The following is a 12,334-nucleotide window of genomic DNA, read 5'->3' on the forward strand; positions in this document are numbered from 1 at the left end:
TTTGAATCGAAGTCATTATCATGTTGAGTTCAAAGTGCGTGATGAACTCAATGAGCGGCATGTTCCATAAACACATTTTGAAAATGATAAGTGCATGCTGGCTAATGTGTGCATTGCATTGAAAGAATACATTTTTTGGTCTGCACCTTAGTTGTTAGCAATGACAGGCTACTTATAGACTGGATACCTCTAACACAATGCCAGGCCTGGTCTTATGTAACCTCACTCAGATAGAGTATTGTTACACTTGTGTTCAGCAAAGTGGACTGCTACAGTAGGTAGGTGAGGGATTTAACATCCAGCAGGAACCTATTACAATTGTGCCATTTAGAGCTAACAGTGACATGCTTCCTTATGGGCCCTTGACAACAATGCATAGATGAAAATGTAGAAATAATACAAAAATAATAACACAAGGAATAMATACACAATGAGTAACGATATCTTGGCTACATACACAGGGTAAGTACTGAGTCGATGTGCAGGTKTATGATGTAATTGAGGTAGATGTGTACCTACAGGTAGGGATAAAGTGACTAGGCGAAGGGATAGATAATACACTTTAGCAGCAGCGTATGTTCTGGTGCTCTTATTCAGTTGTTTAGTAGTGAGATGGAACTCGTACCTATGACCGCAGCACAGCCACGCTAAAGAAGTTGTTTAACATGCCTTCTCATGTACAATTGCTTTAATGTGTATTGTAGCAACAATATGCTCTGTCTTGTTAACAGGCGGTGCTGGTGTGATTCCCTGTGAAGGGCAGGAGCTGCCATGCCATTTGGCTGTTTGACACTCGGGGAGAATAAGGATTACAACAATCCCTCAGAGGTGACCGATAAATATGACCTTGGACAAATTGTCAAATCGTGAGTATTCCTTCACAATGTTTAAACGACTGTTACATTCTGTATTCTGGGACTGTGACTTAATAGGAACACATATACCTCTTCCTTTCGGTATAGATTTGACCGTTTTAAAATGTTTCTTTTGTTTGTTCTTGTGTGTGGTCCTGATTAAGGGAGGAGTTCTGTGAGATCTTCAGAGCGAAGGATAAGAACACACTCAAAATGTTCACCTGTAAAAAGTTCTTGAAAAAGGACGGGAGGAAAGTGAGGAAAGCTGCCAAGAATGAGATTCTAATCTTGAATATGTGAGTGAAATTCCGTTTTGGCTTATTCATTAATGCAAAGCTTTATCCGTGGCATCTGAAATGCCACAGGAAAGCATGAATCATTCTGTTACGATTATCGATAGTTTTACAATGCACGTGTATGCAATTGAAATGGAGAACAAAAAACGCAGTAGAGATATTTAACAGAAATTAGTTAATAATGGTTACTAATTACTAACGTTATTGTTTCTATAACATAATGTTTCCATAACATCACCATAACATTTCCATAACACCAGTCCTGTTCAGCTTGAATTATCCATCTGCCTTTAACAAATAGTTACAATGAAGCAACATCTCTTGAGCAGTCCAGACTTGAATTTGAAGTAGGATCTGTAATGAAAGCGCCACAGATATTGAATATTAACACAATATTAAAATGCAATTGAAACTATTGGGATTACATTAATTAAAACATGAATTAACTTAAAACTATGAATAAAATATGTCAATCAAGATTCCTTTAAATACCTAATGAGATGTCTTATTAGCATGTCAGTGGAGTACTTTGGGGCGGCAGGTAGCCAAGTGGTTAGAGCGTTGGACTAATAACCGAAAGGTTGCAAGATCAAATCCCAGAGCTGACAAGGTAAAAATTGTTCTGCGCCTGAACAAGGCAGTTAACCCACTGTTCCTAGGCCGTCATTGAAAATAAGAATTTGTTCTTAATTGACTTGCCTAGTTAAATAAAGTTAAGAATAAACTTTGGTAGTGAGACCAATCTCTAGTTTGTATTCATTAACTGGAAGTGGAAATGGTCCACTCTCCATACATAACRAAATATAATCATTAATCCACCCCTACAATATCACCAATTATGTCTGTTTTTAATGTCTATTGTACATTTTTGTCTATGGGGAGAGTGGGCCAAGTTGAGCCATGTTTTACATTCAGCAGCCCTCTGTCAAGGGAAATATATTATTCTTTCGAACAAAGATATCTACATACAGTATATTTCAGGATGTTGTGTATCCCCCCAAAAATCCGAATTCATGTAAACATTACAGTTTTGAAAACATAGCTTGTCCCACAAAAGTGGTCTCTTGACACAACTTACCCCGGGTATGGATTAAGTTAACCGCCTTCAAATGTATGTACTGAATGAAATATTACCACTACCTTTTTAAAACCACGTCGATCTTTATTTCCCAATAACAATTGCTTTTCTGTCTTTCAATCATTTTAAGCATCTTTTAACCGAGGCTCAACACCTAACACTTTGTACTTTTTAAAAAACACTTTTGACATAGGCCAGGCCCTGTTGTTACCTCATATCCCAGTGATAATGCCTTTCATTACGCCTGTGAAGAAAACACTTAAATATGCTCAACTTGCTTTTGGCTCAACTTACCCCAAGGCAAACATTTTGACTATATTACAATGATTCACTTTCATGCTAGGTTTAGAAACATATTGAAGCTTATAGAGACCACAACTGATGTATTGAACAATCTTAAAAATATCTACTTTGGTTTAGATACTAGCGTCATGAAACCTATACCACAATAAATTAAAGGTCTCACGGATCCACCTGTACCTGAATACCCGAGACCCAATCCGGGACCCGAGCAGGTCCGGATCCAGATTTCTAAATAATGTCACGGGTCTGGGTCAGATCTGAAATAATTGTCACTGGTCTCAGGTATGTGTAATTTGAGCTGACTTGTCCGGAAGGACCCGTACATATCCAAACCCGAATGCTGCAGTAGAGAGAGAGAGAGAAAAATTGTATAATTTATTCTGCTGATCTTTTCACGAGAGTGGTACGTGTAGCTTGTTGTTCTCCAATCATAAGTCATCAAAGTGCCATAGATCCTCCTTATGTGGCTACATTTAGGAGATACATGACCAAAAGTATATTGACACCTGCTCGTCGAACGTCTCATTCCAAATCATGGGCGTTAATATGGGGTTGTTCCCCCCTTTGCTGCCATAACAGCCTCCACTCTTCTGGGAAGGCTTTCCACTAGAGGTTGGAACATTGCTGCAAGGACTTGCTTCCATTCAGCCACAAGAGCATTAGTGAGGTCGGGCACTGATGTTGGGCGATTAGGCCTGGCTCACAGTCAGCGTTTCAATTCATCCCAAAGGTGTTCGATGGGGTTGAGGTCAGGGCTCTGTGCAGGCCAGTCAAGTTCTTCCACACCGATCTCGACAAACCATTTATGTATGGACCTCGCTTTGTGCACAGGGGCATTGTCATGCTGAAACAGGAAAGGGCCTTCGCCAAACTGTTGCCACAAAGAGGGAAGCACAGAATCGTCTAGAATATTATTGTATGCTGCAGCGTTAAGATTTGCCTTCACTGGAACTAAAGGGGCTAGCCTATAACCATAACCATAAAAAACAGCCCCTGACCATTATTCCTCCTCCACCAAACATTACAGTTGGTACTATGCATTTGGGCAGGTAGCATTCTCCTGGCATCCGCCAAACCCCGATTCGTCCGTCGGACTGCCAGATGGTGAAGCGTGATTCATCACTCCAGAGAACGTGTTTCCACTGCTCCAAGTCCAATGGCAGATAGGTTTACACCACTCCAGCCGACGCTTGCGCGTGGTGATCTTAGGCTTGTGTGCGGCTGGTCGACCATGTAAATCCATTTCATGAAGCTCCCGAAGAACGTTGTTTCCGGAGGCAGTTTGGAACTCGGTAATGAGTGTTGCAAATGAGGACAGATGATTTTTATGCACTACGCACTTCAGCACTCAGCGGTCCCATTCTGTGATCTTTTGTGGCCTACCAATTTGTGGCTGAGGCCGTTGTTGCTCCTACAGGTTTCCACTTCACAATAACAACACTTACAATTGTCCGGGGCAGCTCTAGCAGGGCAGAAATTTGACGAACTGACTTGTTGGAAAGGGGGCATCTTATGACGGTGCGACGTTGAACGTCACTGAGCTCGTCAGTAAGGCCATTCTATTGACAATGTTTGTCTATGGAGATTGCATGGCAGTGTGCTCAATTGTATACACCTGTCATTAACAGTGTGGTTGAAATAGCCAAATCCAGTAATTTAAAGTGGTGTCCACATACTTTTGTACAAATAATGTATCTAATCAATGGAAGATGGAATTACAATTACGGAATTAAAAGTTAAAGGATAGGCTACAACGACGAAGAGCCAACAGGTATGCTGCTACTTAAAATTCTGAATGGAGTTGTTATTTTAACTGTAGGAAGAGAAAGTGCAGCCTCAATTAGCCTAGCTTGCTAGCTAGTGCGGCATGTCAAGAAGCTGATTAAACAAGATGATCATTACACAGGTGCACCGTGTGCTGGGGACAATAAAAGGCCACTCTAAAATTTGCAGTTTTGTCACACAACACAATGCCACAGATGTCTCAAGTTTTGTGGGAGCCTGCATTTGACATGCTGACGGCAGGAATGTCCACCAGAGCTGTTGCCAGATAATTTAATGTTAACTTCTCTACCATAAGCCGCATCCAACATTGTTTTAGAGAATTTGGCAGTATGTCCAACCCGGCCTCATAACCGCAGACCACGTGCAATCACGACAGACCAAGACCGCCGCATCCGGCTTCTTCACCTGCGGCATCGTCTGAGACAAGCCACCCGGACAGCTGATGAAACTGTGGGTTTGCACAACTGAGGAATTTCTGCACACACTGTCTCAGGGAAGCTCATCTGCATGCTCGTCGTCCCCACCAGGGTCTTCACCTGACTGTAGTTTGGCGTCGTAACCAACTTCAGTGGGCAAATTCTCACCTTCGATGGCCACTGGCAAGCTGGAGAAGGGTGCTCTTCACGGATGAATCCCATCACCTCATGTTTCAGCATGATAATACACGGCCCCATGTCGCCAGGATCTGTACACAATTCCTGGAAGGTAAAAATGTCCCAGTTCTTCCATGGACCGTATACTCACCAGACATGTCACCCATTGAACATGTTTGGGATCCTCGGGATCGACTTGAACGACAGCGTGTTCCAGTTCCCACCAATATCCAGCAACCTCGCACAGCCATTGAAGAGGAGTGGGACAACATTCCACAGGCMAAAATCCACAGCCTGATCAACTCTATGCGAAGGAGATGTGTCGACCTGATGGCCAAAATCCACAGCCTGATCAACTCTATGCGAAGGAGATGTGTCGACCTGCATGAGGCAAATGGTGGTCATACCAGATACTGACTGGTTTTCCGATCCACGCTCCTCCGTTTATATTTAAGGTATCTGTAACTAACAGATGCATATCTGTATTCCCAATCATGTGAAATCCTTAGATTAGGGCCTAATGATTTTAGCTTATTAGACTTATTTCCTTATATGAACTGTAACTGAGTAAAATCTTAGAAATTGTTGCATGTTGCGTTTATATTTTTGTTCAGAGTATCTTCTCGGTTTGATGTAGTCAAGACTGGTCCTACGTAATCATATTGGATGATAAATAACCTAACTATGGCAGGTATTATTCTACTATAGCGTGAGTCGGCTTGGTTGGTTGCTGTCTCTCATCTCTCTCTCCCTCCTCCCTGCTCCCCATGTCACTCGCTCACAGTAACACTCCCCCATCCCCTCGTCTGCTAGAGCAGCAGCTCTCTCTCCCTCCTGTACCTCGCGCTTTATCAGCTCCTGTTGATAAAGTAGCTTAAAAACGTGACTTTTCTGCTGCTTCCTTGCTTACCCCTTCTTCCATGTGTGGTTTCTTCCTTTGCAGACTCCATGAAAAGATTACCTCTTCTTAAATATTTGGGCAAATTATACATTTTGTGTATGGTTTCCTAGAAACACGGGTGGCTCTACTTACCCCTTTGGCTCAATTTGCCACACTCTCCCCTACTGATTTTATTTAGTGCATGAGTAGGCATTTCATAATCTGAATTTCACTTCAATTGGAAATGGTCTAATTCTCTAATTGTTATTAAATCATTAAACCACTGATACAAATGATCAAATGTAGTATATTTTGATGATTGCTAGTTAATCTTATAATTGCTTGATATGTAATATTGTCTATGTCTTTCTCTGTTTCCTTCTGTGTCTCCCTTTTTAACAGGGTAAAACATCATAACATCCTCCAGCTGGTTGATGTCTTTGAAACTAGAAAGGAGTACTTCCTCTTCCTGGAGCTGTGAGTGTTATTGGAAATTATTGAATGACGTTGGTTATTTTTTACGTTTTTTGTACTCATTCCCTTGAAGTCATTGTGGTTCCCTCCCACTGTTTACACCATTTTAAGGAGTGTACAAAAAGATAGCCTACATCCTGCAGACTTTTCAATGCATGCTTCCCTTTCTGAACCCCTGTGCGAAATGTCTATTTTCCATATTCTGCAGGAGAATCTCATTTTAGCCGTCTCATCTGAGAGTTGATTTGACTTCTTGAGTGTTGCAAGAGGCCTACAGTACATTTGAATGATACAGAGAAAACCACTGTCCTATGTTGTATGTTCTCTGCAGAGCTACAGGCAGAGAGGTCTTTGACTGGATCTTAGACCAAGGCTACTACTCAGAGAAGGACACCAGCAACGTTGTCAGACAGGTGTTGGAAGCCGTGGCCTATTTGCACTCCCAGAGAATCGTCCACAGGAACCTCAAGGTATACTGCACACTCAGCACACTGCCCCCATCTGGTGTTGCATAGTGGCTATTACACCACAGGCCACTCACTTGGGTGCCAGCATTAGAAATTAAGCTACTTTGCCCTCTGYCTGAAATAAACATGTATTGAATGGCACCATGAGTAATTCTTTAACCTGACAATTATGAATATTTTGTCATGCTTTCTACATAACAAAAATGAATTATGATGTATTCAAATGTACACTTTGTTTTGTCTCACACAGCTGGAGAACTTGGTGTACTTCAACCGCCTGAAGCACTCCAAAATAGTGATCAGTGACTTCCACCTGGCCAAGCTGGAGAGCGGACTCATCAAGGACCCCTGTGGAACCCCAGAGTACCTTGGTGAGGGGGTAGGGAGGAGGGCAGATCATAGACTTATGGGGGCAGATGGGTTTGGCAACTTTAGAGCTGGACACCATCTTGCTACCTCTGGGCATTCCATTTTTCTATTAATAGAATATTGGATTCTGTGTGTCTTCCTGCAGCTCCTGAGGTGGTGGGTCGTCAGAGGTACGGAAGGCCAGTGGATTGCTGGGCCATCGGGGTCATCATGTATATTCTGTGAGTGTTCTTTATCACCTAAGTTCACTAACGTCTACAGTGTCTTGCACATACAGTATTAATGTCATTGCCCATCTCAGGTGACTATCAACAGTCTTGTTTTCCCTTCCTCTAGCCTGTCAGGAAACCCCCCTTTCTATGACGAAACGGAAGATGAAGACTACGATAATCACGACAAAAACCTTTTCCGCAAGATTCTGTCGGGAGACTATGAGTTTGACTCACCGTACTGGGATGATATATCTGACTCAGGTATAAAGAGTCATGTAATTTCAAATCAAAATGCAGTACTAGTATCACATTTATAAACCAGTAAAGCAGCTAGATGGAAAAACTATGTTTTTTAGGCGTGTCCACTTTATTGCGCCAGAGGAGAGAAAGAGCAGATGTGTACTGTATTGTTCTTGTCGATTTCTTCCACAGCGAAAAGCCTGGTGTCATGTCTGATGGAAGTGGAGCAGGATCAAAGACTGACTGCACAGGAGGCCATCAACCATGAATGGTATGGATCCAAGACTGAAATACATACCAATTTCTGTCTTCTCAAGTGTTTTGGTGGGTTTTCTGTTTACCTATCCCTTGTTTCAGGATTTCTGGGAATGCAGCCTCCAACAAGAACATCAGGGATGGAGTGTGTGGGCAAATTGAAAAGAACTTTGCTAAAGCCAAGTGGAAGGTACTCTTCCTTTCTGTCAAACTAACTTTWAAAAAAAATACAACCATTTCTGAACTGGGCTACACCGTAGTATGCAAAAWGCATGAATGTTGTGCATATGTTGTTCGATTCATTCACTGGACAGTTTGTTCAGTTAGATGATGGTGTTCTAAAAACACCCTTCTATGGTCTTGCTCTTCCGCAGAAAGCTGTAAGGGTCACAACCCTGATGAAGAGGCTTCGAGCTCCAGAACAGAGTGACTCCGGTGCCTCCAGCCCAGTTCCAGGGGCCACTGCTGGCCCTGTCACCCCGAGCAACACTCCAGTACCCCCAGCTGATGGGTCTGAGGGCAACCCTGCCAGCACAGAGGCCTCACTCACCCTCCAGGTTCCCAATTCACAGAAGGCACCCGCCATCATCACTCCTGGTTCCCCCTCCCAGCTCCAGCCCAGCCCAGCTCCTGAGGAGCCAGAGGCTGAGCCCTTGGAACGGTGTAACGGGGACTCAGCAGCACCACTCCAAACACCCCCACAAACACAGGAGGATCAGAATGGCTAGACAAAGCAGGACCAGTGTCACCCCACCACACACACCCTGCAAATAAGGCGCTGGCATAATGATCCAGAATCCGTCCCGCCCCACTCACCCTCTTGCAGCATTAGTGCAGCAGCATCTCACACAGTCTGTTTTATCTTGAGCCTTTGCTCTGCACCCTGTGATTGGTTGAGTGGTCTGTCTATCCTTTGCATTGTTTCCTCTTACTCTTTTCCCCTCTAGTTTTGTTGATACTCATCCTTTTGAAAAAAAAGAGTGTGAGGAATACATACCTCTAACATTTGTTTTGAGCAGGTCTAGCAAATTTCTGTCTCACACTTTCTCTTCACTTAATTACTTTTTATTTGATAGAATTCTCAATTCTATCAATTTATCTGTTTGAATCTGAATCACACCTTTAGTGAAATTCTTAGCCACCTACATGTTTGTAATGGCCAGCCTCTTTGGTTCCTTAAAGGTCAACTTAGAGAGCAATCTCAAAATCTGTTTTCTGCTGTACCGTATCCAATGTTACTGAGAAATGGTCTGATAACTGCTTATATTCTCTCTGTATACTCCAGTTTTTTGGAAAGAAGAAGGAAACCTGGTGGGAAAGTCTGTATGCTTGATTATTGATCCCAATAAAATAGTGTATAGGCCTTTATGAACATTTTGCAAATAGTAGCTCATGTTGTGTGTAAGTTTAAGATAGTGTCAAGCCTGTTAAAGTGTGTGTTATTTATGTTTTAAGCATCTTTTAGCTGAGCTGAAGTGCTGCCAAAGTATTATGTACATCTATGAACTGAGCAATATTTGTATTGCTGTATAAAACTGTGACACTTTTCAGAATTTTATTTAATTGTGACTGATCCGTATGATTTATTTTGAAATTAAATGTGTTCCTATGTAGGTATGGGACAGTATAAAATATTTGAAACAGATCATAACTTTTTCACATTATTGTTTTTTGCCATTTAATTTTGCCCATGAATACCTGTAAAACTGAAAAAAATGTATCTTAATTCACTTTGTCTGATTCATATCATGGGAGCCACCACAAATCAAAGCAATGACTTAATCAATCCTCACACATTTAAAAGTATTMTATAAGGTTAATGTATGGTGAATTATTTAACAGTATGCTTTTATTATGCATTTATTTAGCTAATGTACTTTTTCATGTATTTTGAGTCATGTCCCATTTGTAGTCTGTATTTCTTGACTGTAAGCTAAAATAAAATGTATTGTGATTCACAAGTTATAATGTTTATTTTTGATGCACAATGTACAGTATAGGTGCTGCATCTGTGCTAAAAAGGTGAGTTGGAAGACAATGTGTAGGTTTATGGTCCAGAAGCTATCAAAGGGGAAATAAACGTATCATCATAATTTCCAGAAAATACACTCTCTGTCATCACATCCTGCGTTAGGGGAGGCTGAAATTACACACACAAAAAAATGCATTTTATTGTCTATGTAGCTACCGTAGCAAGAAAGCAAGTAATGTGATTATACTTGTGTTACTTATATTTATTTGTGGTATTGGTTTGTGTTACTTATATTTATTTGCGGTGTTGGCTTGGGTTACTTGTGTATTATTAAAAGTTGCAGGTTGAGGTTTGTCACAAAAGGTGGCTCACACTGCTTTTCCAACTTGCACAGAGCTCAAGACCAACTGAGCATATGTTGTTCGATCACCACTACCAAACAAGTTTATTAAAAGTTTTTAAAAAAAAGTAGTTTATCTAGCGGAAAGCTTTTTGAGTAAAGTCGATTTAAGCCGCATTCCAGCGCAGTATTTTTTTATGTGCATCAATTCTACCGTGTTAACCCATTACAGTCTACGCCCTGTCTAAGCCGGGGGGGAGGGGGGGGGGTTATATTAACCCTCTATGGCTGCAGGGGCAGTATTGAGTAGCTTGAATGAAAGGTGCACAGGGTGCCCATAGTAAACTGCCTGCTCCTCAGTCCCAGTTGCTAATATATGCATATTAGTATTCATATTGGATAGAAACACTCTGAAGTTTCTGAAACTGTTTGAATGATGTCTGTGAGTATAACAGAATTCATATGGCAGGCAAAAACCTGTAGAACCTTGTCTGATGCCCTCTACTGTGAATGACCTGACCATGCTCTGCCCCATGCGCGTTCACATGAGAGGGAGCTCTGTTCCATCGCACATCTGAAGTCAATGTAATTCTCCGGTTGGAACGTTACTGAAGATTTATGTTAAAAACATTCTAAAGATTGATTCAATACATCATTTGACATGTTTCTACTGTTACGGAACTTTTTGACATTTCGTCTGCTTTTAGTGAACGCGCTTCCTGACTTTGGATTTGTTTACCAAACACGCTAACAAAAATAGCTATTTGGACATAATGATGGACATTACGGAACAAAACAAACATTTCTTGTGGAAGGTGAGTCCTGGGAGTGCATTCCGACAAAGATCAGCAAAGGTAAGTGAAGATATATAATGCTTTTTATGAGTTTTGTTGACTGCACAATTTGGCCGGTAACTGTATGGCTTCCTTTTGTGGCTGAACGCTGTTCTCAGATTATTGAATATTGTGCTTTTGCCGTAAGCTTTTGAAATCTGACACAGCGGTTGCATTAAGACAAGTGTATCTTTAATTCTATGTAAAACATGTATCTTTCATCAAAGTTTATGATGAGTATTTCTGTTATTTGACGTGGCTCTCTGCAATTTCTCCGGATATTTTGGAGCCATTTCTGAACATGGCGCCAATGTAAACTGAGGTTTTTGGATATAAAAATGAACTTTATCGACAAAACATATACGTATTGTGTAACATGAAGTCCTATGAGTGTCATCTGATGAAGATCATCAAAGGTTAGTGATTATTTTATCCCTGCTATTTCTGCTTTTTGTGACTACTGTCTTTGGCTGGAAAAATGACTGGTTTGTCTGTGATTTTGCGTGACCTAACATAATTGTTTGTGGTGCTTTCGCTGTAAAGCCTATTTGAAACGGGACACTTTGGTGGGATTAACAACAAGTTTACCTTTAAAATGGTATAGGAATTTAATTATGAATTTCTGTTGTTTGAATTTGGCGCCCTGCACTTTCACTGGCTGTTGTCATATCATCCGTTAACGGGATTGCAGCCATAAGAGTTTTAATAAGCTATATGGAATTGTTTTTAGAAGGTCATACCAAGGATAATTTTGCTATTTAATTTTGAATTTTATTAAGACCCCTTGAAGTATCAAAAAATTATATAAAACAATTATTTCATGAACATTTTTATTTGGCCTTACTGCTATTATCCCATACAAATGCATTGAATAACAGATTCACTACATGGAACAGATAGCCCCACCCCCCCCCAAAAAAATGAAAAGGAAGTGTTGTCCTATATCCGAATGCACTGTACGTGTTCGTGAGAATCTCATGTTTACATAGGTGTCATAATAGTTTGTAGGCAATCAATTCTGACACTACAGAAGATTTTGTGAGAAGACTGATTTTCAGGATGTGTCATGGTCTGACAAACACCGCTCTAGCTCTGTCACCTTTCACCACAGATGCGGAAGTGCGACAATGGTGGATGGTGGATTGAGATGCATCCAAAAAAACAGATACAGTGTTTCTAGCTTAAAATGACAGATTTTTATCTAGATTTTTTTTATTACGCAAATTTGATTCTCACGGGGGTGCGGACATCCAGTCTAGGAGGTTTTAACAGAGAGGAAGAAGGAAAGCGAGAGGCTCCACTCCTGTCAAAGTCTGTCCACGCGAGAATATAGCAATAAACCAAGTGGGGAGATGGGTTGGAGATGGGACAGTGGGTCACTGT

At 41.2% G+C, this 12,334-nt stretch overlaps 1 protein-coding gene across 2 annotated transcripts in view; it reads left to right on the top strand.

Moving 5' to 3' along the window:
* LOC111969767 (caM kinase-like vesicle-associated protein) overlaps nucleotides 1–9,767 on the top strand; it is a 35,983-nt gene extending 26,216 nt beyond the window's left edge. For both annotated transcript variants that reach the window (XM_023996016.2, XM_023996015.2), the window contains exons 2-11: nucleotides 732–866; nucleotides 1,019–1,150; nucleotides 6,192–6,266; nucleotides 6,595–6,733; nucleotides 6,981–7,101; nucleotides 7,245–7,320; nucleotides 7,436–7,572; nucleotides 7,744–7,822; nucleotides 7,909–7,996; nucleotides 8,181–9,767. In XM_023996016.2, coding sequence (XP_023851784.1) covers nucleotides 772–866; nucleotides 1,019–1,150; nucleotides 6,192–6,266; nucleotides 6,595–6,733; nucleotides 6,981–7,101; nucleotides 7,245–7,320; nucleotides 7,436–7,572; nucleotides 7,744–7,822; nucleotides 7,909–7,996; nucleotides 8,181–8,534 — 1,296 coding nt within the window. In that variant the 5' untranslated portion in view covers nucleotides 732–771 and the 3' untranslated portion in view covers nucleotides 8,535–9,767. The remainder of the gene's footprint in view (nucleotides 1–731; nucleotides 867–1,018; nucleotides 1,151–6,191; nucleotides 6,267–6,594; nucleotides 6,734–6,980; nucleotides 7,102–7,244; nucleotides 7,321–7,435; nucleotides 7,573–7,743; nucleotides 7,823–7,908; nucleotides 7,997–8,180) is intronic.
* The last annotated feature ends 2,567 nt before the right edge of the window (nucleotides 9,768–12,334 follow it).

The sequence above is a fragment of the Salvelinus sp. IW2-2015 genome, linkage group LG11, assembly GCF_002910315.2.
Source record: "Salvelinus sp. IW2-2015 linkage group LG11, ASM291031v2, whole genome shotgun sequence".
NCBI lineage: Eukaryota > Metazoa > Chordata > Actinopteri > Salmoniformes > Salmonidae > Salvelinus > Salvelinus sp. IW2-2015.